Source organism: Macaca nemestrina, chromosome 14 (genome assembly GCF_043159975.1).
Source record: "Macaca nemestrina isolate mMacNem1 chromosome 14, mMacNem.hap1, whole genome shotgun sequence".
Taxonomy (NCBI): Eukaryota; Metazoa; Chordata; class Mammalia; order Primates; family Cercopithecidae; genus Macaca; species Macaca nemestrina.
Window position 1 is genome coordinate 81,043,401 of NC_092138.1, and position 12,472 is coordinate 81,055,872.

Genomic DNA, 12,472 nt, shown 5'->3' on the forward strand with positions numbered 1-12,472 from the left:
AGCCAATATCATACTGAATGGGCAAAAACTGGAAGCATTCCCTCTGAAAACTGGCACAAGACAGGAATGCCCTCTCTTACCACTCCTATTCAATATAGTGTTGGAAGTTCTGGCCAGGGCAATCAGGCAGGAGAAAGAAATAAAAGGTATTCAATGAGGAAAAGAAGAAGACAAATTGTCCCTCTTTGCAGATGACATGATTGTATATTTAGAAAACCCCATTGTCTCAGTCCAAAATCTCCTTAAGCTGATAAGCAACTTCAGCAAAGTCTCAGGATACAAAATCAATGTGCAAAAATCACAAGCATTCCTATACACCAGTAACAGACAGAGAGCAAAATCCTGAATGAACTCCCATTCACAATAGCTTCAAAGAGAATAAAATACCTAGGAATCCAACTTACAAGGGATGTGAAGGACCTCTTCAAGGAGAACTACAAACCACTGCTCAACGAAATAAACGAGGACACAAACAAATGGAAGAATATTCCATGCTCATGGATAGGAAGAATCAATATCCTGAAAATGGCCATACTGCCCAAGGTACTTTATAGATTCAATGCCATCCCCCATCAAGCTACCAATGACTTTCTTCACAGAATTGGAAAAAACTACTTTAAAGTTCATATGGAGCCAAAAAAGAGCCCACATTGGTAAGACAATCCTAAGTCAAAAGAACAAAGCTGGAGGCATCACTCTGCCTGACTTCAAACTATACTACAAGGCTACAGTAACCAAAACAGCATGGTACTGGTACCAAAACAGAGATATAGACCAATGGAACAGAACAGAGCCCTCAGAAATAATACCACACATCTACAACCATCTGATTGTTGACAAACCTGACAAAAACAAGGAATGGCTAAAGGATTCCCTATTTAATAAATGGTGCTGGGAAAACTGGGAGCCATATGTAGAAAGCTGAAACTGGATCCCTTCCTTACACCTTATACAAAAATTAATTCAAGATGGATTAAAGACTTAAATGTTAGACCTAAAACCATAAAAACCCTAGAAGAAAACTTAGGCAATATCATTTGGGACATAGGCATGGGCAAGGACTTCATGTCTAAAACAACAAAAGCAATGGCAACAAAAGCCAAAATTAACAAATGGGTTCTAATTAAACTAAAGAGCTTCTGCACAGCAAAAGAAACTACCATCAGAGTGAACAGGCAACCTACAGAATGAGAGAAAATTTTTGCAATCTACCCATCTGACAAAGGGCTAATATCCAGAATCTACAAAGAACTTAAATTTACAAGAAAAAATCAAACAACCCCAAAAAGTCAGCAAAGAATAGGAAGAGACACTTCTCAAAAGAAGACATTTATGCAGCCAACAGACACATGAAAAAATGCTCATCATCACTCGCCATCAGAGAAATGCAAATCAAAACCACAATGAGATACCATCTCACAGCAGTTGGAATGGCTATCATGAAAAAGTCAGGAAACAACAGGTGTTGGAGAGGATGTGGAGAAATAGGAACACTTTTACATTGTTGGTGGGACTGTAAACTAGTTTAATCATTGTGGAAAACAGTGTGGTGATTCCTCAAGGATCTAGAACTAGAAATAGCATTTGACCCAGACATCTCATTACTGGGTATATGCCAAAAGGATTATAAATCATGCTGCTATAAAGACACATGCACACATATGTTTATTGCGGCACTATTCACAATAGCAATGACTTGGAACCAACCCAAATGTCCATCAATGACAGACTGGATTAAGAAAATGGGGCACTAAATGCCCACAAGAGAAATCAGGTAAGATCTAAAACTGACACCCTAACATCACAATTAGGGTGGAATATTATGCAGCCATAAAAAAGGATGAGGGCATGTCCTTTGTAGGGACATGGATGAAGCTGGAAACCACCATTCTGAGCAAACTATCGCAAGGACAGAAAACCAAACACTGCATGTTCTCACTCATAGGTGGGAATTGAACAATGAGAACACTTGGACACAGGATGGGGAACATCACACACTGGGGCCTGTTGTGGGGTGGGGGTAGGAGGGGAGCAATAGCATTAGGAGATATTCCTAACGTAAATGACGAGTTAATGGGTGCAGCACACCAACATGGCACATGTATATATATGTAACAAATCTGTATTTTGTGCACATGTACCCTGGAACTTAAAGTATATTAAAGAGAGAGAGAGAGAGAGAGAGAGAGAGAGAATGTGACCCATCACCTTCGTGTCTTAGCTATAAAGTGGGAATAATATTTCTTCTGCCACACTCTATCTTTGTAAAAGGAAGTACATGAGATGATTCACATAGAATTCCTTTAAACAAAAAATCCTATTCAAAGATTTTTTAAATCATTTTCATAATTGTCTTAATTGATTCTTCAAATAAATCACTTTTAGATAAACAACATTAGCCAGACATAAGACTCTTCTTACTATATCTTCTAAGTGAACAATTTGTGCAGATGTATATGATTTGTGAAGGCAAGAGGAAAAAGTATTAATCTGTATATGTAGCATCATCTTTAATATTCAAAAATACATGCAAAGACAGAAATCTAGGAAAAATGAAGTAAAATATTACCAATATTTGTCTTTGGGTAATAAAATCATGGGTGACTTTTAAGTATAGATTTTGTATTTTCTAGTTTTATATGATGATCACGCATTACTTTTTAAATCAGAAAATGCTCCAGCGGTAGTCAATATCAAGATATTGTTTGGAACATGTATATTTGCTAAGATTTCACCAAATTTTAAATGACTAATTTTAAATAGTCCTATGCAGTTCATTAGGGGCAGTTCTTATGTGAGTGAGTCCACCGGGGTAGATGGGACCATCCAAAGCCATTTCTGCACTGACATTTTGATATTAAAGATTCCTTGTTCACTTAAAGATGTTAGTATTTGGGCTTCAGTTATTCATGCAAGTCTTTAACTCTTACTATCTTTTCGCAAGGAAATATTGTTGCCACCTGCTGGCAGTCACGTATTAGTGGAATGGTTTTCTATTCCCGTGAAGTAAAATCCAACTTCCATGAAAATACAGAAACTGCACCAATCATCATAATAATGGCTAAGTTTGTTGGGTTCGTTGATTTTTTTTCTAGTTAGGCCATGTATTATATCATTTTATTTCTCACAATATCCGTAAGTATGAACTCATTTTATGCAGGAGCACAATCAAGGCAGAGAAGTCACACTATTTCCCCAAGGCCCTACAGTTAGTGAACAACAGAGTTGAGATACAAATCCAGATAATGGCAACTTCTCTGCTGTGGCGGCTTGTGAAAAACAACTGTAGTAAACCTGGAGTGTGAAAGCCCTATTGATCAAAGTATTTATTGAGGATGCATAGGGAAAAAAACAATGATTGCAATGAAATGCAACTCAGACGACCTGAGATTTAGTCACCCCTCCATACTGTATTGGCTCCATTGAGACCCTAAATTGCTCATCCCAAAGGGAGCCTTTCCCTTCTCAGTCCCTCACAGGGCTTTTGTGAAGATCAAATGAGACAATGAGTCTGAAAGCCCTTTGTAATTTGTTTCCTGGTTTCCAAAGATTATCTCTGAATTAAATACGATCATTAGAAATGTAAAAACCTGAACTTTATTATCTTTTTTCCTCCCTGTAGATATGTCATCTTTATGTTATGACTTAAGTCTTGCCTTTGGTTTGGCAGAATATAAATACACAAAAGCCCACTTAAATGTACTTTTTGCATCTTTAATAGTACAATATAAGGCCAGGCACGGTGGCTCATGTCTGTAATTCCAGCACTTTGGGTGGCTGAGGCGAGTGGATCACCTGAGGTCAGGAGTTCAAGACCAGCCTGGGCAACATGGTGAAATCCCGTCTCTATTAAAATACAAAAAGTAGCCAGGTGTGGTGGTGGGCACCTGTAGTCCCAGCTATTTGGGAGGCTGAGGCATGAGAATTGCTTGCGCCTGGGAAGTGGAGACTGCAGTTAGCCAAGCTTGTACCAATGCACTCCAGCCTGGGCAAGGTGATAGAGCAAGACTCTGTCTCAAAAAAAAAAAAAAAAAAAAAAAAAAAGTTAAATTAAAAAAAATTATAAAGATTTTTTTTCACTGCATTGCCCAATGTCCATTATTGAGAGTCTAATTTGATATACTACTCAAATTCCAGGAAAACATTATTTCCACAGGAGAATATACTCTGTCTCTGCAAGTAGGAAATAAAAACATAAGGCTCTCTTTGTCTTTGGCTGCCAGGAAATTAAATTTCGTGTCCAATGGAGCCCATCTCTGCAGTCGGGAGCATCCACTTCCCTGGCTCTCAGTGATCCTTTCCTTCATAGGCTCTACTCACCCTTCTTTGCAAGTGTAAGTGACGGTGTTCTTGAAAGTGAAGTTACTCCCCGTAATGACAGCATCTTTGATGGCAGGCGGCTCTCCACAGAAGACAAGGTGACAGGCAGGTGGCGCTCTGTCCCAGATGCCAGAAGCCATGCATTCAATAATGGAAGGGCCCTGTAAGCTACAGGAAAGAATGATGTTACTCTTTCATTGGCTATGGATTTGCTGCTATAGAGATAAAACAGGAAGAACTCAGAGTAAGGGACATTTGAGGAATTTGAGTACACAAAAATAGCATTTCTTCATATTAGATTGCTTTATATGAAAGCAAGAGAAATCTAAACAAGTTATATACCATTTGAAACAATGAATGGGTGAAAACAATGTAACAACAATAATCACTTGGTGCATAGTAAAATATTGAATCTGCTTATGGGCAGTTGTGTAAGGCACTCCAGACCTGTGAAGAGCAGACTACTTGGATGAGAAGGGGTTCATTAGACTGGTTAGAATCCAGCAGGAAGAAAGCCACTCACCTAAGTAGCCAGGAAATCAGGGCAACTAAGGTCAAAGGGAACTGTCCAGGCCATGAGTCTGGGTATTTGAACCATGCTGCCCCTGACTCTGACCTCTGGTCTTCCTTTGACTGAAACCTCACATCCCTATGCCATGGCTTATCTGCCTTTCTTTTCAACCTGATTCTGATAGCACGCTTTAATTCACTCCACTTTCTGTTCAGTCGATCTGTTCCACTTCAGATCCTGTTGATCATGTTTCTGATCACAGCCTTTCCCCATTGTCCCTTCTGTTTAAACACATACACACACACACACACACACACACACACACACACACACACACACACACACACACACACACCTCCTACAGTATTAAGAACCTAGCCCCTTATCTTGACATGCTTTTTCGTAACATTCCATGCAATGTTGAGTATAAGCTTGGTAAGCCGTTTATAAAGAAATCCATCACAAAAGCATTTATTTGGTATTTTGTTTATGTTTCACAAAAAATTTTTGCTTTCATGTTTTGAAGTCTGAATGCTTATAGCAATTGAACTAGGACTCCCAGAGTCATAGTTAGATTGAATATTTCCTTGGGCATTTACCATTAGCTAGGTAGGCCTCAGGAAGCATACAGATTTGAGAACATCCTCATATTTATAGATTTGTTTTTAGAGTCAGCCAGTCACATATAAATGAAACCTATTGAGTAAAGAATACAGGCACGGTGGCTCACACCTGTAAGCACTTTGGGAGGCTGAGGCAGGTGGACTGCTTGAGCTCAAGAGTTCAAGACTAGTCTGGGCAACATGGTGAAACCCCCATCTCTACAAAATACAAAAATTAGCTGAGCATAGTGATGCACACCTGTAGTCTGTGCATTCGGGAGGCTGAAGTGGGAGGATCGCTTGAGCCTGGGAGGTGGAGATTGCAGTGAGCTGAGATTGTGCCCCTGCACTCTAGCCTGAGTGACACAGTGAGACCATGTATCAAAAAAATTAAAATAGGGAGCGAGTAATACAGTATTGTAGAAAGCTTGGTTGGTGTCTACAAACATTACCTGTATCCTGTATCGCATGAATATGATGCAGTAGAAAGGTAGGTGAGCCCACTCAAAACATATTTTCCATTATTTATGTTTTCTGGACTAGAACACTTCACTGGTTCACACACAGGAGAGGAATGACTCCAAGAACCGTTAGCAAGACAGGACGATTCCTTATCACCAGCCAGAGTATATCCTTTATTACACCTAAAGAAGATAGAGGAAAATTACAGGATATAATTTGCTTTATTTTGCATACTTTTATCTGTGCCAGAAACCTCTAAAAAATATTAAGAATTTATACATATTGGAAAAGTTGATTTTTTTCCTACTGAAATAATGCTTTTAAATTAATTTTTTTTTTCAAGATTGAATACTGTATATCTTCCCCACAGGGAAGTAGGATAGATTTAAGAATTTGGCTTGCCTTCAGTTTGTATCATGGGTTAGTAACTACAAACAGGGAATCCTTGCCTTGAGAGTGGTGTGGTCTGGTCTGTTTCTGAGACATCAAGAGTATTCATTAGCTAGGAGCATTCACTCTCAGCATGCCTCAGGGGGGCGCTGGAGGTAATGATAGGTTATTGGTCAGGTTATTTAAGGATTCTAGCTATAACTACCATTAAATTATTGGATTAAGATTTGTTCACATTACATATCATTCAATTAATTACATATTAATTCAAAAATGTCCTCTGGAATTATTTTCCCATTCCCTTTCTTTCAGTGTTATATCACTACCAGCATGCCATCAACATCTTCTATAATACAGTTTTAATATTGGACACTTACCTATATGTCACTTTGCTGCCAAAGGTAAATGCTAACTCCTCAATGCATCCATTTTCCGGAATAGCCGGTTTACCACAGGAAACAGCTTAATGAAGGAAAAACAAACGTGACTTTTTTGAGACTGTTTGTGCAAAAATCTCTGAAATCTCAAGGGGCAGTTCAAGATCTTTTTTTGTTTTCTTTTTTTTTTTTTTGGAGTGTGTGTGGGGTCATGTTTAAACATGAGCCTAATACTTCAGTTCAAATACAAAGAACATTGATATAACACTTTATATGTCTACATCTTACCTTTCTATGATTGCCAAACATAATAAACGTGGTAACATTACTAAACATACCTTTACAATATGGTATTAGATGATTCCATTCTCCAGACTCCAAACATGTGATTTTGGTTATTCCCATCAACTGGTATCCTTCCTGACATGAAAATGTGACTTCGGCACCTACTGTATAAATGTCACCTGAGGAGTAGCCATTTTCTGGATTTCCTGGAGCCTTACATTTTATAGGTTCTAGAAACAAACAGTTTTGGTGGAACAATAAGTGGCTTTCACACAACCATGCAAAGTCTCACAGTAAAAGAATTCCACTATAGTTAAGAGACCTGTTAAAATCACAAGAGAAAACCTCGTGAAGGGAAATGCACGAGGACCCAGAGACACATTGGACATTAGACCAGAACATACATTTAATAAGCATTGAAGCAACAATAATTTGAAACAGCAATGCCTAACAACAATATACATAATTTTTCTGGCCCGAAAAGGTAGGCTCTCATTGGGAAAGTAGCGGCGGTGCTAGGGCGTGGCTTAGAAGGGCATTAGCCTCTTTCATCTGTTCCCTCTTCATACCGTTTTTCAGAGCAATTGACTTGGTGTCAGGTTGATGGAAAGGCTGAATAAAGCAGAATTAGGAATGTTTCCAGCCTCCCTTCCCAAATAGTGTGGGCTCTGGGCTCTCCCTATCTACAGATTCAGGGTCAGTCACCACTGCTATAATAGGAAGGAGAAAAGGCTAAAGCAAGGTTTGGGCCAGCGTTGAGCAAGAAAAGTGAATATAATAGTTGATTTCTCAAAAAGGGAAGATATATTGCATCAATCTTTTCAAAGGCCATTTGGGCTACATAAGTCAAGGAGTTTAAATAAATTCTTAAAGTAAATGCAATTATGAGCTGATTTTGAGGAAAACGGCCAGAGGTAAGCACAAAGATGTATGTCCAAAGATGCTTATTAAACTGTTTTCCATAGTGAATATCGCCTAATATTAACATACAGAGAAAAGTTACTTATGGAAAATCCATAAAGCAAATTATAAAACAGGAACTAAAATCCTGCTCTCAAACTATTTTGTGACATCAAAAAATTTGCCAGATATAATATTACATGAAATAACTAAAATAAAGAACTGTTTATATGGTGTGTTTATATAGACATCTTATTGTTTTCTGGGAGTTACTCCTCACAGCAAATGAAGAAATACAACAATGGGTTGAGAGATGATCTAGTATTATCAACGCTATTTCAAAATATCGTAATGCAAGATGTCTTGGGGAGGCAAGATATCTATTTTTTTTCAATGATACAATTTTGTGTGACCGAGGCAGAGGAAAGATATTGATAGTGAAGACGGGATAAAGCATCTTCCTTGCTCTGATTGAGGCAGAGAGGTCACTGATTATATTTCTATATCAACTCTATTATTCTTGTACTATGTAGACATTTCAACATTCTAGCAGCATAGTCGGCTATCAGTTTTGTTTCTCAGAAATTGGGAATTTGAGGGAGGCACAATGCTACTTTAAAGCACTTTTAGTTGTTACTGATGTGTCTTTTATAAGATCTTTATCTTGTCTGCCTACCTGTATGCCCTTCGAAGTTGAAACTATTATCTTACTTAGAAATAACATACACTTAAAACATGTGCTTGAATAAAAGACTGGAATGAGGAACTTCTAGTACTACATATATTAGTTACCTGCACAGTTTTTCCCATCTCCTGTGTACGGTGGAATACATGAACATATGTAGGATCCATCTATATTGAGGCAAGAAGCATGCTCACTACAATCTGATCCAACTGCACACTCATCGACATCTAAAATGAAGACAGCTTATAAATTTTAAAGCTGATTCCTTTTCCTTATGTATCGAACATCTGTTTTTACTTTTAAATCATTACATATCACGTAATGCACAACACTTCATATATTTGTATAGAATTTAAATATAACAGTCATAATCACATTGCAGATATACAATAAAAGCTATTATTTCCCTAGTTTATAGGTGGGCAAGTATAAGACAGGGATATATAAATATAGTTTTAATATGGAGCCTGATAAAAATTTAAAACATTTCTGGCACCTCTACATACAGCTGCTTTGTCACCATGGCTTGGCCACAGCTTACTGGGATGAGATAAAATTAACAAAGCAATGCCTCAAGAACCTCAGGAATTTGGGATGATTGTCATCTACAGAGCTAGAATAATCTCGTATAGTAGTTGCCAACATTTATCTCACCAAGGCAGGATGGTGAAACGCCGTTCCAGCTCCCATTATCTGTACAGAACATCCTTGAATCACCCAATAGATAGTAGCCATTGTTGCACTGGTAGGTTACTGTGCTGCCAGCATAAAAGTCATCGGCTGAATGGAAGCCATTCTCCAAAGGAGGTGGCACCCCACAGCTAATGCCTGTAAGGTGACCAGGAAGAAGACAACGACATTAAGAGCAAAATACTCAAAGAACACTTTATATTACACTAGCAGTTCTGTTAAGCATGACATTTTTACTGTATGCAAACATCAGACTGAGTGTGTCCTAGGGATAGCAGCAGCCTGAACCCTCAGCATCTAGCACACTGCCTGGCTCATAGTAGGCATGCAATTCATTTATTCAAAAAACATTTACCCACTAGACGCTGATAAAGTTTGGATATTTGTCCCTGCCCAAATCTCATGTTGAAATGTGATCCCCAATGTTGGAATCAGGGTCTTGTGGGAGGTGTTTGGGTCATAGGGGCAGATCCCTCATGGCTTGGTGCTGTCCTTGCAATAGTGAGTGAGTTCTCACGAGATCTGGTTAAGTGTGTGGCAACTCTTCCTCCACTGTCTCTCTTGCTCCTGCTCCTGCTCCTGTCATGTGATGTGCCTACTCTTGATGCCTTCTGCCATGAGGAAAAGCTCCGCGAGGCCTCCCCAAAAGCTGAGCAGATGCCAGTACCATGCTTCCTGTACAGCCAACAGGACTGTGAGCCAATTAAATCTCCTTTCTTTATATATTACCTAGTCTTAGGTGTTTCTTTATAGCAATGCAAAATGACCTAACACATAGACACTGTTCTAGGTGCTGTAGTTACAACAGTGAGCCAAACAAACAAAATCCCTGCCTTATGGAGCTTTTTATCTAGTGGGGTAGATAGGCAAAACAAACAAGCAAAGAAACAAAACAGGTGAATATATCAGGTGATAACAGGTGCTTATCTAAAATAGCAGTCTAGCTTCCACCCAACCCTCATTTTTGTATTACTTTTTTTTAAGACAGGGTCAAGCTCTGTCACCTACACTGGAGAGCGGTGGTGCAATCTCGATTCACTGCAACCTCTGCCTCCTGGGCTTGGTGATCCTCCCATTTCAGCCTACTGAGTAGCTGGAATTATCAGCACACATCACAATGCCTGGCTAATTTTTGTATCTTTTGTGGAGATAGGGTTTCATCATGTGCCCAGGCTGGTCTTGAACTCCTGGGCTCAAGCGATCCACCCGCCTCGGCCTCCCAAAGTGCTGGGATTACAGGTGTGAGCCACCATGCCTGGCCACACTGTATTTTCCTGGCCTCTTTTGTCTTTCTTCACAGCTCTTACTTCTAGCCCTTACCTTTATTATTTACTATAAATACATATTATATTTACTTATTTTCCTGTTAGAATCCTCAACTATTAGAATCTAAACTACATAAGAATAGGGGCTTTTTCCCCCCAACTGCTGCATCTCGAGGACCTAGATCAGTGCCTAGCACATAATAGGTACTTTAAAAGTTGCTGAATAAATGAATGAATGAATGCACTCGACTGAAGACGTCTCTCCCTGTTTTCCCCTCCAGCAATGACCCATCTATATCTGGGCCTCCACCGATAGGGTGTGTCTTTCCATCACTTTCAGTTCCTCATATCACCTTGGATGCATCCACAAATGGTCCCTTTGGATCCTAATCACCCATCTCCTTCACAATGCCCAGCACAGTTCATTAAACAAAGAAAAGGTTCAATGAATATTTGGTATATTTGCTACTGTGAAGTATCCACCCTTTGTCTAGCATTCCTGAAAAGAGTTTTTATGTTTTCAATATGTTTCAAAAGTCACTGAAATGGCCTGAAGAAAGGCAGCTCACGTTCACAGTGAGGAAGTGGTTGTGTCCACTGTCCTTGATTCAGACAGTACTGCACAGGGTTCCCGACCAGCTGGAAGCCTGGATCACAGAACAGACTGATTTTGGAACCTGGCTTTAAATCTTCTGATGCAGTTCTCAGATGAGGCACTGACCCTCCTAAGCGTGGGCAATCTGAGGGCAAAGAACACAGGTGCAGAGCTTGTCAGCAACATAGTGGCAGCATCACCAAGTCAATGATTTCAAACTGTATTCCGTATCAGCGTTTGAGAGCCACCTTACTGATGTGAAAACAAGTTAACATATAACCAGATCACTGGCAAGCAAAATTACTTTAAAAAAACATTTGAATCAACAACTCTCCCTCTTTTAAAATATTTTAGGAATGTTAATGAAATGTTCTTGTAAGTTATCAAAAGCCATAAATTCTAGGACAGTCTAAGAAACTCATTTAAATACATTTAATTTCATGATACAGTTTTGATAATTCAGTTTTAGTGTGTGGATTGCAGCATCCATTGCTTTTTGCCCTGTGCTACCTGTTCCTAGATACCTTCTACAAATTATGGAACCAAGAGAGTACCCCATCTCAAACAGGTGCATAGTATGTTGGTGTGCACTGAAAAAAATAACCTAATCTCTTCTCTAATCTCATTTTCCTGATTTTATTTTACTTTCATCCAAATTTCCTCCCTAATTATATCTTCTTATACAGAATATATTTTAGCATTAAAGAAAACAAATCCTTTGGATGAAAATAGGGTAAGTATGAATTACTGGTTACAAAAAGTAGATTGACAGGCACATACAATTTGACTGATAGAGAATTCTGAATTGTCTCCTTTTGCTAGACAGTCCCAGGGTGGTCAAGAGATAGTGGAGTCTAGGGAAGAAGGAAATTCTCACCAGAACAAAATATGCTCTTTGAATCGATCTTCACTTTCCCCATAATTCCCGACAAGAAATCGGGCCATGCTAACACGTTTCCTCTACTGAGTTCCTCTGGGCAGGAGGTAGCCAGTGACTTCACCTGAAAGTTTAATAACACTTTAGATAAGCCTTACTTGTTCCATTAAGATTACGTTATTATATGTTATTTTAGTCCTATTGAAAACATTCACAGATTTTTTAGAGGTGGGGGTGGAGGGAAGCAGGTATGATTTCAGGGGCAGCAGGAAATTCTCTTCCATTTCCCTCCCCCCCAGCTCTATCATTCCCTCTCCCAGCTACTTCTCCCACTAGACTCATAGTTGCCTGAAATTTTGAAATCCTACACCTAGAATTCCCTGTGTAAAGCCATGTGGTTTGTTAAGGGGTTGTAGAGGCTCTCCCCTTCTTCATTCTATGTCTTTGACCTCTGACATAGAAGTGAGGAAGCTGAAGCTTAAAGAAGTTCAGCCTCTGTAGTAATAAGAGCGA

At 39.1% G+C, this 12,472-nt stretch overlaps 1 protein-coding gene across 1 annotated transcript in view; it reads right to left on the reverse strand.

Annotated features, from left to right (window-relative positions):
* Positions 1-12,472, reverse strand: part of LOC105481061 (sushi, von Willebrand factor type A, EGF and pentraxin domain containing 1) — a 224,458-nt gene that overhangs the window by 65,079 nt on the left and 146,907 nt on the right. The window contains exons 29-36 of the mRNA XM_011740343.3: positions 11,960-12,083; positions 11,057-11,227; positions 9,187-9,360; positions 8,640-8,759; positions 7,001-7,177; positions 6,663-6,747; positions 5,886-6,077; positions 4,321-4,488 (exon numbers count right to left, since the gene is read on the reverse strand). Coding sequence (XP_011738645.2) covers positions 4,321-4,488; positions 5,886-6,077; positions 6,663-6,747; positions 7,001-7,177; positions 8,640-8,759; positions 9,187-9,360; positions 11,057-11,227; positions 11,960-12,083 — 1,211 coding nt within the window. The remainder of the gene's footprint in view (positions 1-4,320; positions 4,489-5,885; positions 6,078-6,662; positions 6,748-7,000; positions 7,178-8,639; positions 8,760-9,186; positions 9,361-11,056; positions 11,228-11,959; positions 12,084-12,472) is intronic.